General features: G+C 54.9%; 6 protein-coding genes across 6 annotated transcripts; 4 read left to right on the forward strand and 2 right to left on the reverse strand.

The window, feature by feature from the left end:
* Nucleotides 1–1462: 1462 nt before the first annotated feature.
* Nucleotides 1463–7243, forward strand: C8A04DRAFT_35320 (P-loop containing nucleoside triphosphate hydrolase protein; the record flags this gene model as incomplete). Its single annotated transcript, XM_062783128.1, has 3 exons — nucleotides 1463–4633; nucleotides 4667–5707; nucleotides 7226–7243. The coding sequence occupies 3 exons, from the start codon at nucleotides 1463–1465 to the stop codon at nucleotides 7241–7243; spliced, it is 4230 nt and encodes a 1409-aa protein (XP_062639418.1).
* A 2426-nt stretch (nucleotides 7244–9669) lies between these two features.
* Nucleotides 9670–10887, forward strand: C8A04DRAFT_26210 (uncharacterized protein; the record flags this gene model as incomplete). The annotated part of the gene is made up of 2 exons (XM_062779847.1): nucleotides 9670–9741; nucleotides 9802–10887. The coding sequence occupies 2 exons, from the start codon at nucleotides 9670–9672 to the stop codon at nucleotides 10885–10887; spliced, it is 1158 nt and encodes a 385-aa protein (XP_062639419.1).
* Nucleotides 10888–12026: 1139 nt separating this feature from the next.
* On the reverse strand, nucleotides 12027–12974 carry C8A04DRAFT_35321 (uncharacterized protein; the record flags this gene model as incomplete). Its single annotated transcript, XM_062783129.1, has 5 exons — nucleotides 12027–12166; nucleotides 12253–12355; nucleotides 12447–12619; nucleotides 12746–12803; nucleotides 12885–12974. The coding sequence occupies 5 exons, from the start codon at nucleotides 12972–12974 to the stop codon at nucleotides 12027–12029; spliced, it is 564 nt and encodes a 187-aa protein (XP_062639420.1).
* A 1368-nt stretch (nucleotides 12975–14342) lies between these two features.
* On the forward strand, nucleotides 14343–15574 carry C8A04DRAFT_26212 (polysaccharide lyase; the record flags this gene model as incomplete). Its single annotated transcript, XM_062779848.1, has 5 exons — nucleotides 14343–14479; nucleotides 14538–14707; nucleotides 14768–15006; nucleotides 15070–15212; nucleotides 15298–15574. The coding sequence occupies 5 exons, from the start codon at nucleotides 14343–14345 to the stop codon at nucleotides 15572–15574; spliced, it is 966 nt and encodes a 321-aa protein (XP_062639421.1).
* An 815-nt stretch (nucleotides 15575–16389) lies between these two features.
* C8A04DRAFT_35323 (secretory lipase-domain-containing protein) lies at nucleotides 16390–17892 on the forward strand (the record flags this gene model as incomplete). The annotated part of the gene is made up of 2 exons (XM_062783130.1): nucleotides 16390–16763; nucleotides 16887–17892. The coding sequence occupies 2 exons, from the start codon at nucleotides 16390–16392 to the stop codon at nucleotides 17890–17892; spliced, it is 1380 nt and encodes a 459-aa protein (XP_062639422.1).
* Nucleotides 17893–17967: 75 nt separating this feature from the next.
* On the reverse strand, nucleotides 17968–18438 carry C8A04DRAFT_26214 (uncharacterized protein; the record flags this gene model as incomplete). Its single annotated transcript, XM_062779849.1, has 1 exon — nucleotides 17968–18438. One exon carries the CDS (start codon nucleotides 18436–18438, stop codon nucleotides 17968–17970), a length of 471 nt encoding a protein of 156 aa, XP_062639423.1.
* Between the last annotated feature and the right edge of the window lie 1122 nt (nucleotides 18439–19560).

Raw genomic sequence — 19560 nt, forward strand, 5'->3', positions numbered from 1 at the left:
TCGCCTTCCTACAGCAAAAGCCCTGAGCTCACCTCAGCGCTCGTTGGTTCCAGCTGCGTCTCACCCGCTCACCCGTTCTGCAGTCTGCAGCCATCTGCGCAACCTTCCTTGCGCCTGCAACAAGGTCGCCGGGTATATCTCCCGAGACAACCGCGTCGAGTAACTATCGTGTCCCGTTCACAAACAAACCTGGGCACAACCAGGCTGTCCGGCTGTTCTTTCGATTCCTCCCTTCCACGATACGTCTGCCGGCTGTCGGCGTCGGCGCAGACCCCGCCCGGACAATTCCACTGGACGATCGACCTTGTTCCAGCGGTCCTACCTTGGGCCAGGTTCAAGGTTCAGGTTGTGGCCAGCTTGCGCTTTACCCGCCGTTACCTCCAGTCTCCGGATGGCCTCCTCCTCTTTAGTCCGAAACTGTCGGTGAAGGGTGGAGGAAGCACTTCAAAATTTCAGGGCCTCTCGTAACAAACACTCCTCCGATCACCGGGTTCGTGACCCGAGCCTGTGCCTTGGCGTATACCCCTTCTGTTCTTTGTTACCATCGTAATGCCTGGTTTTTTTCCCTCTTCTTATTGCAATCCATATAAATAACTCCCATCGCCCTGACCCCCCTCGCAAGTTTAACACCTTCTCTTGGAAAAAACCCACCACACACACCCAGCCCGTTCTCCCCACGTCCAGCTGCCTCCATCCTGGGAGACGTACCCGGGCACCTGCATCCCACACACACATTTGCACAGTAACCCCACGCTCCTCCCCCCACATGGCTGTTCACCTACTCGAACCCGGGGGGCTGGATAGCCTGTGGCCGTGCTATAGCTGCTGCCGACAAATATGGGTAAGTGCCTTGCCGAGTTACACGAGATGATTCCGCTACCCGTCGGACTCGATCAACAATCGCACATTCACCGTACACATTGCCGCTTTTGCCATGCTCACAAACAAATGCATCATAGATACCTTCACTTGGTCAATTTAGTCCGCAATGCCTCGGCGTCGTTGGCCATATTCCTCTTTGGATTGCCATCATCACGGTAACGCTCCGTTATGGTCTGGGTCCGGCATGGTCCGCTTACCGCCCCATTTGGTTGCGCGGGTTCGCGACCGAAAAAGATGCACTTCCGTCACTTGCGCCCAGCGACCATGAGGCTGGAGATGGCCCGGTGCTCCGTAAGCCGTGGACCGCGTGGACCGTCTCTCTCTTTCTCTTGAACGTGCTCTCTGCCGTTCTGAGTGCTATTGGCGCATCAGCTTGGCCGGAACAAGCTCAGATGTACTTGGTACCTCTTCTTCCATGCGTAAGTACCCCTGAACAATAACCTGAGGACATAATCATGCCATCAATTCGACGCTCGCTAACATACCAGGATAGATTATTTCCGGTTTCGTTCTGCTCATTGAACGGCCAAGGACTGCCCCTGGACCTACGTTTATCATCAACAGCATCGTCTTAGTGGTCATGGCTGCTATACTTGCGCTTATGCCTCATATGTTCGCTCCTGGTTGGCCTCAAATTTACGCCTGGATTGCTGGGGTCCTTCCGCCTTCCGCATCCATCCTCGTGATGATCAACATGCCTCTCAGGGACCCTTTGTTGGACAGCAGCGGAATCAGCGAGCCATTCAGCGAACCCAATGCCGCAGTCCGAAGCCCAGAGGATATCGTTACAATCTGGCAATGGATGTCAACGTCATGGCTCGGGCCTCTCATCAAGATTGGCTACCAGCGACAACTCGAGGTCCGCGACGTTTGGTTGCTTCCGTATCAATATCAGCACACCAGACTCCATCTCCTCTTCCGAGAAGTCCCCGGTACCGTCCTCGGCAGGCTGTTGAAGGCCAATGGCGTCGATCTCATCATCACTACATGTCTCGGCATTCTAGAGACCTGTCTCGAGCTATCGGAGCCCATTCTGCTCAAGCAACTCCTTTCTGCGCTGACTGCGGAGGAGCCAAACGTTCGGACCGCTACTGTTTATGCCGGGATTACGCTACTTATGAGACTGATCAAAACCCAGTCGGGCGTCTTCAGTATTTTCTACTGCCGCCGCAATTACGAACGGACCAGAGGCGAGCTCATTACCATGATTCACGAGAAGACGCTGAGGAGGAAGGCATTTACCATCCCGAGCGGCGAGGACGCACCAGCTGGGCAAACCGAGCAACAACAGGGACCTCCGTCGCCTACCCCGGGCATCTCTACCGCAACAACTCTTACTGACGACGAGTTCAGCAGCCATGATGGGAATGAGACAGATGGAGACGCGGTTTCCACCATTTCTGAGCCGTCCAAGCTTCAGAGGCTCAAGTCGCTCGTTCGGCGATTCAACCCACGCTCGGCACCCCGCGCAGAAGTTCCCCCGGCCTTCGTCCCAGCCTCTACTGGGAAAGTGTTCAGCCTCTTCCGAAGCGACACTTACGAAATCTCCCAGCGTTTCTGGGACGCACCGAGTCTGACGACCAAGCCGCTCAACTTCATCCTTTCGCTTGTTCTTCTCTGGCGAATTCTTGGTCGCTCGTCTTTGTTCGGTATTCTCATCTTGATTGCTGGCATGCTGGTCAACTTCGGCCTAACACGACTGGCACTACGCATCGAGCGGGCACGTCGCAAGGTCACGGATACTAAGCTACAGCGGACCACCCAGTTTGTCGACGCCATCCGCCACCTACGCTATTACGACTGGCACGATTCCTGGTTGGAATCGATCATGCAAAGCCGTCAGGAGGAGTTGCATGCCCGGATCCAAAGCAACGTCGTTACCAAGGCCATAGAAGTCGTCAACACGCTTTCTGCGTACCTCTTCCCCGTCGCTGGGTTCTGGGCATACACGGTGTTGAGTGGGAAAGAGCTGACTGTTGACGTGGCTTTCCCGGCGCTCGATCTGTTTGGGATGCTGCAGACGAGCTTGAAGGATCTCCCGGGACTGGTGATGATTTACTTGAACGCGAGCGTAGCAATGGGGCGGGTGGAGGAGTTCATGCTGGAGCCGGAGAAGGAGGAGATGGATGTCGACCTGATGGACGCAAGCAGTGGTCCTTTGGAGGTGGGTGAAGTGCGCCCGCCAGGAGAGTTGGAGATCATCTTGCAAGATGCGTCGTTTTCATGGCCTGGCGTCCTTAAGAAGGTCCTTAGGAATGTTTCCATCGAATGCCGACCCGGATTGACGCTAGTGTGTGGCAAGGTCGGCATCGGGAAGACGGCATTGCTCCAAGCCATTCTGGGAGAGTTGGACCAGCTTAGCGGCGAGCGGATTGTCCCACAGGAGATGATCGGTTACTGCTCCCAGGGGCCGTGGCTGGAGAGCATGAGCATCCGCCAAAATATCCTCTTCTCGTCCTTCTACGACAAGGGCCGCTTCGAACAGGTCATCGATGCCTGCTGCCTCCGGGACGATCTCAACATGTTCAAGTGCAAGGACCTCACCCTCATTGGCGAAAATGGAGTCGGTCTCTCAGGTGGCCAGAAAGCCCGCGTGGCTCTTGCGAGGGCCGTCTACAGCCAAGCCCGCATCCTCATCCTCGACGACCCCATTGCCGCTTTGGATCACCACACAGCAACCGCAATCTTGGAGAACTTATTCGGGTCCAAGAACTCGTCACTCACGGCTGGCCGCTTGGTTATCTTCGTCACACATCGCGTGGACATTGTCACCCCATATGCTTATCAAGTGATTGAGGTCATGAAGGGAGGTCGGGTGGAGAGCTTTGACAAGAAAGAGCTAGAGAACAACGAGGAGGAACTCGAGCATCTTGCCAAAATTGCCAGCGCTGCCGCTCCAGCCGAAGAGGGTACCACGACTACCGAAGACGAGGCAACGCCCGACAACTTTATCGAAGACGAACACCGCGTTCACGGAGGAGTTATGGCCTCGGTCTATTGGCAGTATGTCAAGGCTGGCAGGCTCGGCTGGTGGGCTACCATGATTGGCTTCTTTACTCTCTACCGCATCATCAGGGTTGGGTATTTCTGGTTTCTCAAGGAATGGGGCGAGCGGTACCAAAAGAAGCCGGTAGGCGTCAACAGCGTTTATCTCAGCGGCTTGATCGGGGGCGTGGAGGACCGGCAAAATGTCCTCAGCAGCTCTCAGAATGCTTTCGGTGCATACGGGGATGCACCTTCAAACGGCACTTGGCCGGATCTCGGGCAGTATCTCCCTTCGCCAAGCGAGAACGTGAGCCCCTGGCTCATCGGATTCCTTATCCTCTCTATGCTCCAGGTCATCACCCAGACCTTTTCCGACGCGGCACTTGTCGTCATCATCTACAAGGCCGGCAAGAACCTCTTCGAGAGGGCCATGCACCGAGTCACCAACGCCACCTTCCGGTTCTACGACGTCACTCCCGTCGGACGCCTCATGAATAGGCTGACATCGGATATGGGAACCGTTGATGGTCAGATCGCGAGCCAGCTGATGTCCGTCACCTTCTACTCGCTGGGCTGGTTGTCGTCCATCTTTGTCATTGGCTCGACCACGCCATCGTTCCTGGTCATCAGCCTGGTCATGACGGGGCTTTTCATTGCCATCTTCAACCGCTTTTTGCCCACATCACAATCGTTGCGCCGTCTTGAGACCGTGTCGCTCTCGCCGCTGTTCTCCAACTTTGGTACCCTCATCGAAGGCTTGACTACAGTACGTGCCTTCCGCTCGGAGCCGCATTTCCAGAACCGTGTTATCAAGAGCACCGATGCTTTCCAGAACATGGACCACATGTACTGGTGCCTGCAGAACTGGTTGCAATTCCGGTTTGACTTGCTTTCGGCTATCAGCACGTTTGTCTTGACGATTACCGCCATTCTTTCGGGTCTTTCGAGTGGTACCGTGGGGTTTGTGCTCGCGTCCGCCTCCAACTTTGTCTCGTCGACGCACAATCTTTGCCGTCGCTACGGCGAGATGCAAATGCAGTTTGTTAGCGTGGAGCGTGTAGTTGAGCTGCTCGATCTTGATCAGGAACCCGAAGGCACTGTTCGCCCGCCTGCTTCATGGCCTCATTATGGTGATGACATCGTCTTCGATAACGCGACAATACGGTATGCACCGACCTTTGAGCCGGTCCTGAAGAACCTTAGCTTCACGATCCCAGGGGGCGCCAATGTGGCCGTGACGGGCCGCACAGGGTCTGGCAAGAGCACACTCGCCCTTACTCTGCTTGGCACGCTGCACCCAGAAGATGTCGACGGCAGCGCCCAGGGGAGCATTCGAATTGGCGGAGTTGACCTCTCCACGGTCGACAAGCACGCCCTCCGTCGCAACATCACCTTTGTCCCACAAGACCCGGTTCTCTTCCCCGGCACGCTGCGCGACAACCTCGACCCGCTCGGGTCGCGCGACGAACGCGAGCTCGCCGACGTATTAGAGCGTGTGCTAAACGGCAACACAGGAAGTGGTAACAGCACCTCCGGCTTCACGCTCGACAGCTGTGTCGACGGAGGGGGCAAGAACCTATCACAAGGCCAGCGACAACTGGTCGGACTCGGACGCGCGATCCTGCGTCGCAGCCCCGTCGTGATCATGGACGAGGCGACCGCGTCGATTGACGCGGAGACCGCCGCGTATATCCAGCGGCTGCTACGCGAGGAACTGCGATATAGCACGGTAATTACGATTGCGCACAAGGCGGAGGCGGTGCAGGACTCGGATTTCGAGGTGGTCTTGGATCAGGGGCGCGTGGTGAGGGCTGGGCCCAGGGGGAAGAGACTCGTTGAGGTTGAGGCGGCCGGGGTCGGGGACGGGGACGGGGACGGGAATGAGATCGCCGGGGGTGAGGAGAGCTGATCGGCGACGATGGCATCATTAATCGGGAATGGCCTGGGGATGTGTGAGACCCGTGAGAGTCTAGACTCTCGGCCGTTGGGAAAAAGGAGTTTATTGGGAAAGGGGGAAAGGAGCGACTGGGGGAGGTTCACGGGGTTATCATTTTTCGGAGTTTTTTTTTCCCTCTGCCCAAAAATAAGCGATTTGTTTTTGTCACTTTGGATCAGGGGCTGGCTTAATTCATTAAAGCGTTGTTGATTTTACGTTTTGTGTCATTTCATGTTTGTTGCACTTGCGGATGATGCTAACTAACGGGAGTATTGCGGTAGACAGCAAAAAGGAGCGGTTGTTGATTCCGGGCGTTGGGGTTGGTTGGTGTTTCCTTGCGCATTTTTTGTTTTTTGGAAACACAAAAAAGAAACGCAAAGCAACGGATAGAGGGATAGGAGTCTTGGACATAGAATACCACACAGATTGCATCATCAGATGTCTCCAGATCTGCGACTTCTCCTTTTCTAACACTCGCCCTTAACGTTAGTACATGTGCTAACAGGTTGGCTATCGCTGATCATCTTATCGCTTTAAGGTCTCCACTGCGAACTCCAGAGTCCAGAAGCGAGATCCTTACCTAGCTTCCAAAAGAAGCCTTCTTTTCCGCGAGAGTCCGCTGCGATAACATGAAAGAAGTTTTTGCCGAACATTCACGTTAGCCGTTCACGTTAGCCGCAAGATGGTGGAGTCTTGCTTCGGGTGCCGAGGGGTCCAGAGAAAAGGGGAGGGATCCGATGTCGATCTTTTGCCAGTTCCTGGTGCTGGCTGGCCTGGGTTGAGCTTTTAAGGTTCTGACCCCTGGCGACGATCCCCATGGCCGCGCACGCTTCCGCGGCTTTACGCCCCTTTCGGCTCTCTTCCATTCACCCCTGGGCCCAGGGCGCCCAGGGCCCAGGCGGACCGCGCAAGGCTTCTGGAGTGTCCAGGGGGCTGGCTGACTCGCTCGCATAGCCGACGATAAAACGGGAATGTTTGATTACGCGGGGAATCGCACCCTGGAAGGGCAATTTCATGAGGAGCCGTGCATCAGGGGGGTTGTTTGCATAACTGCATTGTTGTTGTTTCTTCGGCACTAGTGGACGTTAAGCATGGGTGCCGGTTGTGCTGGAATAAACCCATAACTAGTGTAACTAACGTTATTCTCGTCTTGTCGCTTCTGGTTTTGGGACTGGTGTAATTGAGAAGGAGAGACTATCGGTTTTTGTTCAGCGCAGACAGACGGTTGGGGAAGTTGGGGTAAGACAGACCAATTTATCAATTCTGTGCGAGTAGTGCTAAGGCTGGCTGATAGGGGAAGTGGAGGGGCTCGCGAAAACAACACTGAACACAGTCAGCCAACGTCTCGTCCGAGCGGGAGGAATATATTTTGAGATACCCATGCGAAATACGGATACCAGGGCAGCTCTGCTTTGGGAACAGGCAAGGTTGGCACGGTAAGGGTGGAACATTGTTTGTTTGTTCTCCTGAACATGGAAGCAGCTCGCCTGCGGTCTAGCGGCGATCTTGTGCGAAATTCGCGACGAAAGGAGAGGGTAAATTTCGGCCGTGTAACTCGGAGATTTTTCTCCTGTTTGCAGCTGCGGTGGGCCGTCGCCAAGGTGGGCGTCTAGACGTCGCTGACCTGGCGATCAACTGATTTCTGGGGTTGAGCTCCTGAGAGGTCTTTGATTGGCATCAGACAACGGATATAAACCCATGTAGTTAATTAGTGTAATTGTAGTTGGTCTACACTAGTGTACACAAGTAGTCTACACTAACACGATTCCATCGCAGCATGTTTAGCAGCACGCTCGGAGATATTTATCTTCCCCAGCTGAATCGCAATCGAGTCCGCCGCGATGGACAACCCTTGAACCAGAGGCCTGGGGTTGAGCTGTCTGCCGGTTGATGTTTGCCGACAGTGTTGTGGCCTGCTGATGCCAAGGGCCCAGGGTGACCAAACCGTGCTGATTCTCTGCAGGAACCACAATTCAACACGGTTCAGCACATTTGGATCGACCTTCCATCACAACATGTCGTGCTTCCGAGGCCGTGCGGTCCCTGGGGAGTTTTGTTTTGTTTGGAGAATGGGGAAAGCGATCGTGCTCCTCGAAAGGGTGCGCGCTGCGCAATTTCCACACCTCAGATGGCCCGAGCAAGGGAGAATGGCAATTGGGATTCCAAACCGGGGCGCCTGGTCACGGCGGTGCCCGGCATCCACCCATGTGCCGAAGCCCCGCATCAACGAGTCCATTCGGATTCAATTCGGATCAGAGCCCGGGGTATTGCCCGGCATTGGGCATCGTGAAATGGGACGACGAAGGAGAGGTGCTCGCTTCTCTCTCGTCGATGACGCAGACTGGTGGTCATCCAGGTCGCCAAACCCGAGCAAAGTTAGTTGTGATCGGGTAATCGGTTCTCAGCCGCCCTCTCGTGTCGTGCCACACTTTTTCAATAAAAGCCTGACAGCATCGTGTTCGGTGGCGGTTTCCCGGTTTGCCGTCATTTTTAGGTCCCAGAGGTGAAAAACAGAAGGGAGCGACAGGGGTGTCAACAACGGCGAACAAGCGGTTCATCCAATGGGACACGGGCGGTTCCCCACCATGCCTTGGTTAGCTGCATGTGGTCTCCGCCGCCTCGCGATTGGTGCTGCTGGGGGACGCCTTCCTCATCTGGGCAGAACCATGAGAGAGTTGTTCGAAAACATTGCGCTTGGCACTGGACGGCTGGAAGGGACGACCCAGCGACCAGCGGACTCACGGCCGTGAGAGCCAACGGAACACGAGGGCCATCCACTCACCCGGGTTCTTTTCCGTTCTTGTCTTGAATTTTCATCCCTTCGGTTTGTTGTCATGATTCAACGACACCGCTGGGGAAAAAAGAAGTTTGGTCGGCTCCCACTTCCACACTCCACCGTCGCCAATCCTTCGTGCGTCTTGGTCCCCGCACCATCGTTTTTCTGCGTCGTCGGCCGCTGCATGCAGGTTGGTTGGGTTGGGTTTGGCCACTCTCGCCCGGATCAAACGGCTTGTTGTTGTCGTGCAGCTGTGCGTGGCGCACGTCTCGCTGACTCCGTGGAGAACCATGGAGCCTCTGCTTGTTATTTTTCTCTCGTCCCGCTCGAGCGTCGATTTGGTTGCGTTCCGCCTGATGCTACCTCGCAGCGTCAGAGGAATGTCCTGGCCCGCGCCGTGTAGTGTAGTGGGAGGTCTTCCATGAGTTGACCTTTGTAGTTATCCGTACCCCGAGCATGCGAAAGCGAATGCTCGCCCGTCTCCCATGCGCTTCCATTGGCAGACGAACATCGGCTCAACCGCCTCAACTGCCTCGATGGGCAAGTGAGCACCCGTTGCCAACGGCCTGGGCCGGCGGTGGCTGGCCGCCATCGCCGACAAGGGAGTCCCAAGCTCTTTTGGGGAGCCGCAACTCGCTTGATCCATGGTGTCTTGGCACCATTGGGCCCCAGCGAGTCCGCGGCCTGCGAGCCAGCCCCGTGGACTCCGACGCGCGCAAAAGGGCGCCACAGGTCGCATCTCGTATTCCCACCGATTTGGCATGGCGTGGCTCACCAGGATCGTGAGTCGCGGTCGACCGGGGTTCAGGTATCCCCCATGCGAGGCAGGCCGCCCATGTCCCATCCCATGTCCCATGCCCCATCCCATCGACAAGCAACGTTCCCAAGGCGGTGGAATACTGGAAATAAAGACTGAAGGACGGCCTCGGACGCCCGTTTCCTCCCTCCCCCGCCTCGCTCTTCCTTCCATTCCAATACGACCTAACGGTGTACATATTTTTATACACTTAATCCCCGCTGGGGCATCGTCGTCACTCGTTTCTTTTTTTCTTCACCCTCACGCTCGTTAGCCCCCCTTTAAACCGCCATTATGCGTACCGCCGTCTTGTCTCTGGGCGCCCTTGCCCTTGGCCTAGCCAATGCCCATGAGTACCCCAACTGCGTAAGGATATCATAACAAGATATGAAGACTACGGATATTGTTTACTAACTACCAAACTAGGAGTCGGACAACTGCTACCGCAACCTCATCGATGAGCGCTTCGCGGCTGAGGCGGTCTCGTGGTGCCCTGAGTTCCTGGCCGGCACCACCACCGCGGCCGCGGCCATCCCCACAGACTTCGGCAACTGCGATGGCAATGTGGCTGCGGTGAGCTCGGCTTGCTCGTGCATCACGTATACCGCCACGGCTACCGCGACGACTACCACCAGCACTGTCACCAGCACAAGCACCAGCACTACCACCGCCACTAGCACCACCAGCGACGATGACGAGTGCACAACAGACGTCCCGGAAACCACGACGACTGAGGTCCCGGCCACTACCACTACCACTAGTGATGACGAGTGCACCACCGATGTGCCCGAGACTACTACCACGACCGCGGCGACCACCACGACTAGTGATGATGACGAGTGCACTACTGATGTCCCCGAGACGACCACCACGTCTGAGCCGCCTGCCACGACTACCACTAGCGATGATGATGAGTGCACCACGGACGTTCCCGAGACCACCACCACCACGGAGCCCCCGGTCACTACCACGACCACCGACGACGAGTGCACCACCGACGTTCCGGAGACTACCACCACTACCACTGATGACGAATGCACCACCGACGTCCCCGAAACCACTACCACGACCGAGCCTCCCGCCACTACCACCACCACTGGTGATGACGATGAGTGCACCACCGATGTGCCCCCGGAGACCAGCTCGACCGAGGTCCCTCCGGAAACCACCTCGACCACTGAGGTTCCCCCGGAGACCACCCTCACCACTGTGACCACTGCCCCCTCCACCAACAAGGGCACCCAGACGCCTTCCGAGACGCCTTCCGAGACTCCTTCCGAGACTCCCTCGGAAACCCCCTCTGAGACCCCCTCGGAGACTCCCTCGCAGACCCCGTCCGAGACTCCTTCCAACCCGCCCACCAACCCTCCCCCGACTCTGACCACTGGTTACAGCAGCACTCAGTCGCCCGCCCCGACCACCTCGGGCCCGGTCACCGCCGGTGCTGGCCGCGTTGTCTTCGGCGTTGAGGGCGTTGCCATCATCGCCGGGTTGCTGGCTGCTCTCCTGTAAAGAGGGATTGAAATGTCGATCGGTCCGGTCGAACCCTTGGAAGCAACGTGGGATATACCTGGATACCAAATCATGTTGGCGGGGGGTAAACAGTGTCGGTTATCTAGCCTGGGGTTGAGGGATTATTTGAAAGCTTGCATGCATTTTGCATTTCTTGATTTTTTTGTTTCTGCGTTTCTTGTTCCTTTGTTTTCGTTGTTTTATTTACTTTGTCGCTTTCTTGGATCACGAAAAGAAAAGCCAGGAAATATTGCAACGGGACTGTTAATCTGCGCGCGGACTCGAATAGCTTATCAAGGCAAGTGGTAATTACCCGTATTTCTATTGGTAATTATTATTAAGAGAGAGACAAAGCAAAGGCGGCATCCCGATGAGGTTCACTTCTTGTATATAGATGTTTATCGACAACTATAATGGATACCCCAAGTTGCCGTCGTGCTGGATACGTCTTGGACGACGGTGAAGGGTGGTCCGCTGTTTTTAAATGTGGAGGGTCTTTGGATTTGTCGTTATGTTGTTGATACCTCGGCATGTATTGTTATTTCTGGATTTAAAGCTTAGCCAATGATATTTTTCCATCTTAATCAACCTCCTATCACGAGTTGCACTACCTCATCACGCAATACCCATGGGCCGCTATATGCTGCTGACACAAGTCGTCCTATTTCTTGTAACCTTCATCGAATGTCAGATGGAAAACAATTCTTTACTCCTCGATACAATGTGTGGCACTACAGTAATCCAACAACGAACACATAAAAACCATCCTCTCTGCCTCATACCCAGTTCCTTCCCTCCCGCTACCAGTTGACAACAGCCCCCCTATCCGGCAAATGCCTGCCCGGACCGCGGATGGCGCATTTGGGGGGGGGGTGCCCGAGCGTGCCCGCTTCTCCGCTTCATGCGTTCGACTCATCCTGGACGGGGCACCTAAGAAAAACTTTCGGGTTTTCTCAGCAGTCCTACAACCTCGGAGGAAGTGGGCGGAGAGCTTTTTGTGGTTTTCTCTTTTTCGTCCTTTTTTTTGTTTCCTTTTCATATCTTGAGAGCACGGAGAGTTGGTTGTCATACACCACGTTAGAGTCAGTCGACCTTCTAACTCCCACTATCTACTATGCTTACTAATTATGCCCCTCCCATCACGCCGGAACATAAAAGTCAACACAGCTCTCATAAGTCTGCTTATTACCCCCAGCATACCAGTACCATTGTATGGCACACTTCCCGCCGACATCACAGGCTGAGGTGAGGCTTTCCGGGATGGTCACGTTGAAGTCGACTAGACAGTTGTCAGCATTTCCTTTTTTAAAGGGGACTGATTTGGGGTTCATTCAGGCTTGATAGGGGAGGACGGGATGAACTAACTATCAGACCGGGGCGTGGTAGCCGTAGCATTCGGCCAGTCATCCCATACCTTGAGCGGATCGCCAAGGATGGTGTTGGTCGCGAGGTCAATTACGGAGACGTTCTAAACAAACCCATCATCAGCACCCATATCCCCCTTCCTTTTCATTTCTTTTTCTTCCAAAAATAAAAAAGATGGAGTGACGTTTACTCACCGCAAAACCGGGATGATGTCCCGCAATCAAGTCAACGTGAAAAACAACCACATCACCGACCTTGTAGGCTGCGGCTTCGTTGTCTTCGTACTGGTAGCCGCGGCAGAGGTAGGCGTTGCAGCCTAGGCTGGAGCCGGCTTGGGCGACGCCGTTTTCGATGGGGCCGGCTGGGTCTGGGGTTGGGTTAGTTAGGTATGGTGCTCTCATCATAATGGTTCCTGTGTAAGGGATGGACGAAGGTGTGATGGGTGTTGTGTTGTTAGTGTGAGGGGGGTGGAGGGAGGATGGGCTCGGCTCACCTTTTTCCATGTAAGTTGAGTATGTACTCCCGCAGAGTTCTGTGTACGCCGGGCCGGCCTATGGTAGAGGACATGTCAGTTTTGGGTTCAAGGTTGAGTTGTTTGCGTTCTGGACGGGGGTGTGATGTGAAGGACTTACAACACGGGGCTGCGGTTTCGTGACAACGGCGTGGCCCAGCGCGCCTGTTGCGGCTGTGACAAGAGCTAGAAAATGAGACGTTGACGGCATATTTGCGTATGGTCTCGATGAAAACTTGGAAAAGTGTGCGTTGGTCTTGGGAAGTCAAGCCTTTGCAGTCTAAGACACCGGGCCATATTCAGGGGGTCATGATGTTGATGGATATGGATCTCTCGGGATATTTTCGGTCTGGATCTCGCCATTCCCGACTAACCCAGGAATAACGGATGGAGCCATTTCTCCGTGTTAATTCCACGATACTTCCCCCACGGCCGTCCCCAAAAACAGTAACCGGTGTAACAACAAGCGCCCTCGAAAGCTTTTACCACGAATAGGACCAGAGAAATCTCTCAAAATTAATTAAGAGGCCACACGTATTCGTTTTTCTCCTCCATCACGACCAAGCCCTCGAACAGTCTTTCTCACGAGACCCGAATGTCCAATTCCAGATCTTGAAGTCCTCATTCCCAAAAGTTGAGGCTCAACGTCGTCGAGGTCTTGGCTGCAGCGGCCGATTGGTGGGAGATCTATTTGGCCGTTGGTATCCCAGGCACAAAAACGCGGGGGAGAGAGGAAGGACATCTGCACATCTGGCAAGGTGCCATGCCAGAATTGAAACAATACCACTGTAAAAAAGGGATCGCCGTTGTCCCCAGCTCTCGGGCCAACTGAAGGCGAAGGAATCCCCCTTCTTTTTTGTCGCGGCGTTGTATCCAAACAGAGCTACGGTAGCGGGCCTTCCGGGACTCCAAACATCGGGCTTTTTTTTCGGGTGTTGGACCCCACAGCCAAGCATGTTCATTGCCATGTTGCTTGCGATCGAACATCGAAGTACCCTTGACCGGCTCCGCAAAAATGCAGGTAGGGTGGGTTGAGTGCCGGCTTGGCCGTCTCGGGCTGGAGTTCCACCACTGGTAGCGGAGGACGGGGTGTATTCTTGGAATCCAGAGGTCACCCCCTTTGGTGTTTTGGGACGCAGTCCTCAATTTCGAGAAACTGGGGTTACGATGTACACTAGACGCCTTGCCTCGGAGGTTTGTCGATAAACCTGGGTTGGAGCTCACACCATCCCCAGGCTTCGCTTCGTCCCCCTGGCAAAGGGACATCTTCTCATTCGTGTAAATTCGTTTAGAGTTTCATCCGGCCCTCCCACCTGGCGAGCGCGTCACTCTCAATCCTGGGCACGACACGCTGGCGGAGGAACCCGCGATGGGGTGATCGACGGTTTGGGTGGAGGAATCGAGGCCGTGATGTCGTCAGATAGATGAGTTTATGGGCGGGAAGGGTTTGGTAGGGGGAGATGGTGGATATAAATAACGAGGACAGCCTTCTGTCTTTGTAGACTTTGTTCTGGACAGCATCACCATCACCCAGGCTGTCAACTACGACAATCGACTACCCTGAGTTCGAATCAACACCATGAAGTTCCTCTTCACAGCCACCCTAGCCGCGCTGGCGAGCGTCGTCGCGGCCTCGCCGACGCCCACCGTCAACATCCAGAAGCGGGCGACCGCCGATGACGTTGCCGACATTGGCTATGCCACGACCAACGGCGGGTACGTTAACCTCCCCGGAGTTCACTTTCCATGGTCCTGGTACACTAACAGTAGATAGCACTTCTGGCGGCTCTGGCGGAACCACCACCACGGTGTCCGACTTCGCCTCCTTCAGCGAGGCAGCCAAGGGCGACGCGAAGAAGATCATCATCGTCGACGGCAACCTCAGCGGCGAGGGCTCGGTCAGGATTGGCGACAACACCAGCGTCCTCGGCAAGAAGGGTGCCAGTATGTTCCCTTCCCTAGGTTTTACACTCCGTCGACGTTTCTCTTACTAACCTTGAGTAGCCATCACGGGCATCAACCTCACGATCAAGGGCGTCAAGAACGTCATTGTGCGCAACCTTGTGCTGAGCAAGGTGGTGGGCGGCGACTGCATCACGGTGCAGGAGGCCACCAACGTGTGGCTCGACCACCTGGACATCAGCGGTGATTTGAGCGTTGACAAGGACTACTACGACGGTCTCATCGACATCACCCACGCCGCCGACTGGGTTACTGTTTCCAACGTCCACTTCCATGACCACGTAAGTTCGCCTCTAATGCATCTCTAGACATTTACGAGGTAATTAATGGGCATGTCACAACAGTGGAAGGCCTCGCTCGTCGGACACTCCGACAGCAACGCGGACGAAGACACCGGCACGCTGCACGTCACCTACGCCAACAACAAGTGGACCAACATCAGCAGCCGCACGCCCTCCATCCGCTTCGGCACCGGCCACATCTACAAGTATGTCCCCCTTTTTCCCTTTTTCCCTTTGTCCAACCCTAACCCTTCCCCACCCTTCCCATAATTAACCATATTGTCTTGCTAGCAACTACTACTCCACCATAACCACCTCCGGCGTCAACACCCGCATGGGCGCCATCGTGCTCGTCGAGTCCAGCACCTTTGTCGACGCCAAGCGGGCCATCACCTCGCTCGACTCGGACATCACCGGCTCCGCTGAGGTGCGCGACGTCGACCTTGGTGGCTCGACCAACGATGCCCCCGAGGGCTCGTTTGGCACTGTGCCGTATGAGTATGAGGCTGTGGGGGCTGCTGGGGCCGAGGCTGCTACTGCGGGGGCTGGGGCTACGCTGGACTTTTAGGTTTTACGTAGGTACCTGACCTAGTAAGGGGGGATGGGATTTGATGGTGAGGATGGAGGGTTAGGGTTGGGGAAAAGGGGTTGGTGTTGTTGAGCTGTTGGGTGGGAGGAGACGGGAGCAGGGAAGTTCTAGTGATGGGGGTTTGGTAGCTGAATAAATTGTGTGTTGGATGTTGTTGGGTTATTGCGAGTGCTGTGAGCAGTAGGCCCTTGAATCGGTAATCCTTCAGCTACTGTTGTCCAGTTACAGCAAGGTATACGCCAAAGGAATAATCATCTCCTTTCGCAAAGTTTTATTATGTGACATCTGGATGTCCCGTCTTGAACCGCTGTTCCCGCTTATTCCCACTTCTGCTTTATTGGGATAATAACAGTCCTGGCATATACCCCTCTAGACAACTCAACATCAGAGCCGCTCGTAAATATATACGGTACACACGTGAACACCCCACACGGCATTTCCTTCTGTTTATATTGCACGTTGCTACCAAGGCACATGCCGTGGAATAGATTGATGTCCCGACGATCGTCAAAGCTGCCGAATCGGAAGATGGAACCAAACAAGAGCAAATCTGGGGAAACGCGGCCGGGTAATTTAGAACTGGGCCCCGGCGGTTCGTCATCGGCAACCGTTACGGGTGGGATTAATTATAGTCTTATATGTTCTCCATAGAGGTAATAAATAGCCACAATACCCTGCCAACCTTTTTATCCCCTTCTTTCTTACCATTCTTGTCTAGTCTTGTGAGTTGCGTGAGGCTCCGACACTCTAGGTTCCTGTTATTCAACACCGATGGCTACACCACAAAAACCACCATGATACCCCTTCCCATCTCCCTCACCCTCCTCGGGAGCGCCCTCCTCCTCTCCAACCTAACAACAGCAGAACCAACACCCGGCCCACCCCCCATCACCCAACTCCTCGCCGAATCCAACGCGACCTCCAACACCGTAGCCTCCCTCCTACCTCCCACGCTCGACCCCTGGTACCGAGCCCCAACAACGTACGACTGGGCCGCCACAGAACCCGGTACGGTCCTCAAGATCCGCCGCGCACCCCAACTCATCGCGGCTCCCGTCCCCCTCATCCCCAACGCATTGGCCGCGTATCATTTGTTGTACCGTTCTACTGATAGTCGGTATAACCCGTCTTGGGCTGTTACGACGCTGTTTGTGCCGCGGTCGCAGGCGTTATGCTATCCTCTTGCTCGTGATCCTTCAAATACAAATCAGACCACGAACAACAACACCTTCACCAATAACCCCCCAACCAACCACCCAAGCCACGAAAAGGCAGAACGTCCATGGTGCAGCCCCCCCCTCCTCTCCTACCAACTCCCCTACGATACCTGCAACCCCAACGCCTCGCCCTCTTTCGCCCTCGCCCTCTCCTCCCTAACCGGCGATCCCTACGGCGACATCACCTCCGCCCTTTCCCTCGGCTGGCTAGTCGCTGTCCCCGACTACGAAGGACCCTTGGCTAGTTATTCCGCTGGTGTGCAGGCGGGACATGCGACGCTTGATGGGGTACGGGCTGTTTTGGCTGTGGGGGAGGGTTTGGGGTTAGGTTTAGGGGGAATGGAGAAAACGAAGGTTGCGTTATGGGGGTATAGTGGTGGAGCGTTGGCGTCGGAGTGGGCAGCCGAGTTATCCGTGCAATACGCCCCCAAACTCGGGGAATCCCTAGCGGGCGTGGCATTGGGGGGGTTAACGCCCAACGTGACGAGCGTAACAGGGTATTTGAACCGCAAAAAGGGAGCAGGGTTGATACCGCAGGGGTTGTTGGGGATGGCTTCGCAGCATCCGGAGGCATATGAATGGATTGTGGGGAGGTTGAAGCCGGGGACGGGGAGGGAGAGGTTTTTGAGCGTGAGGGGGATGACGGGGGCTCAGGCGGTGAGAGCGTTTGAGTATGAGGATATTTATGGGTATTTTGTGGGTGGAGAGGGGGATTTGTATGTGCCGGTGATGAAGGGGATGTATGATGTGGATGGGTATATGGGGTATCATGGGGTGCCGGGGATGCCGGTGTTTGTGTATAATGCTGTGAATGATGAGTTGAGTGATGTGAGGGATGTGGATGCGTTGGTGGAGAGGTTTTGTGGTGTTGGGGCGAATATCTTGTATCAGCGTAACTGGGTGGGCTCGCATGAGGAGGAGTTGGTTAATGGACGGGGGAGGGCGTTTCGCTGGTTGCGGAGTGTGCTGGATGGGAGTTATGGTGAGTTGTATGGGACGATGGGGTGTACCGTGCAGAATGTTACATATAATATCATGCCGTGGGCGGATAAGAGCACGTCGGGCAATGATGGCGAGTAATATATTCCCCAAAGCTTCCACAACTAACTCTCCTCAAAACCATTCTCCCCTCGTCTTGACCTCATAGGAGACGACCTACTCCCTCCGCCTCTTCCCCCCCTCCTTAACCCCCACCCCCAAAACCACACACACCCTCACGACCATCGGCACCACAGCCGAAGCAAACACGGCCCAATCAAACCCATTCCACAGCCCCCAACTCACAAACCTCTCCCACCCGCCCACCGCCTGCACCGAACTAACATGATACACCACATCGCTCACCAGCATCCCCCAGCACAACAACCTCCATACCCGCAGGTCATCCACCAGCCGCAGCAGCACGGCCTCGTTGAACGCGAATAGCAGCCACGCCCCGCCGAGCTGGGTGTACAGGAACTGGTTGGCGGGGGTGTAGAGGGTTGGGTTGTGCGTGATGGAGGTGGCGAAGCCCGAGGGGTCGCGGAAGGTCATGAGCGCGCCGTTGAGGGCGAAGAGGGGCTCGATGTAGAGGAGGGTGAGGCGGTAGAGGAGGGGGAGGGAGGTGGATGCTTTGGTGGGGGCCATGTTGATGTTTTTGAGTCTTGTTATTTTGTGTTACTGTTGAAGTAGGGGTTGTTGTGTATTTTGGACGGTTTAATTCGGTATTGAGGAGTTCTTTAGGAGTAGTTTTTTTTTGTTTTTGAGAGCAGTTGTGAGAACCGGGGTTTTAGGAGCATGAGTAGAGCTCCGTTTGTTTCTGGGAAAAAGAGTAAGCGTGACATTTAGGGTGTGGAGGATTATAAGGAAAGCTGACTGACAGATTTGACATGGAGACAATTCTTATCTATCATTGGATCAGAAAGTTCCACAAAGATTCCTTCACGCTGCGTCGGCGGGAATCGGACAAAGCACCTCATAGCTGTGACAACCATTGTGTGATACCGCACATAAAAGAGAACTTGATTTGGAGTTTGTCCTGGAGCTGTGAGCGATCCCTAAAAGCTAGATTTGGACTACGATTGATCATCTACTCGCTTCTTAGCAGCTCCACAATCAATTGATACTCTCCCAAAACGTAGTCTTAACATTTTGTGTACATATGTACATAGGGAAAGCATGCGGTCGTTGAGAAGTCGATGAGAAACAGTAATTTCGCAATGAGACTGAGTGCTCAGGTCGGTAATTCAAGCCCTCAAGAAGAGTCTTACTTTTGCGGTTGAGGCTGCTAATAATAGACAACCACGTTCCGGTGTTTGAAACAGATCGTTAAAGTAAAATGGCCTTGTCTGTGTTTATGCCTTGTGGAGGTCCACGCCCTCTGAGTGGCATGCCGTGATATGCCTCGATGCTGTGAAAGTTGAACGATGAGCCTTGGACAAACGTAATCACCATTTGAAAGGGCATGATGGCCATCTTGCAAGGCACATTTGAGATTTGTGGAAGCTCAAGGCCTAGAATCGGCGGCTCCCAACGTTCCTTCTTTTCACCTTTCTCAAACTTCGGAACCATCGAGCCATCTTCCCTTCCTTGCCATCCCTGAGGTCGTGATTCTTGGATTTGTTGAGATGACGAAGCAGCATTGAAACAGCCTGCCCCGCAAAAAGGGGGTCACCAAGCGGTTCGCCAATCACCCCCTCGATCGGCGCCGGGGGAAAGAGCGGCCCACGTGACGGCCCGTGGGCCCGTCTTCTGGAATCCCTTGAATCC

Source organism: Dichotomopilus funicola, assembly GCF_033296635.1.
Source record: "Dichotomopilus funicola strain CBS 141.50 unplaced genomic scaffold C8A04scaffold_11, whole genome shotgun sequence".
Taxonomy (NCBI): domain Eukaryota; kingdom Fungi; phylum Ascomycota; class Sordariomycetes; order Sordariales; family Chaetomiaceae; genus Dichotomopilus; species Dichotomopilus funicola.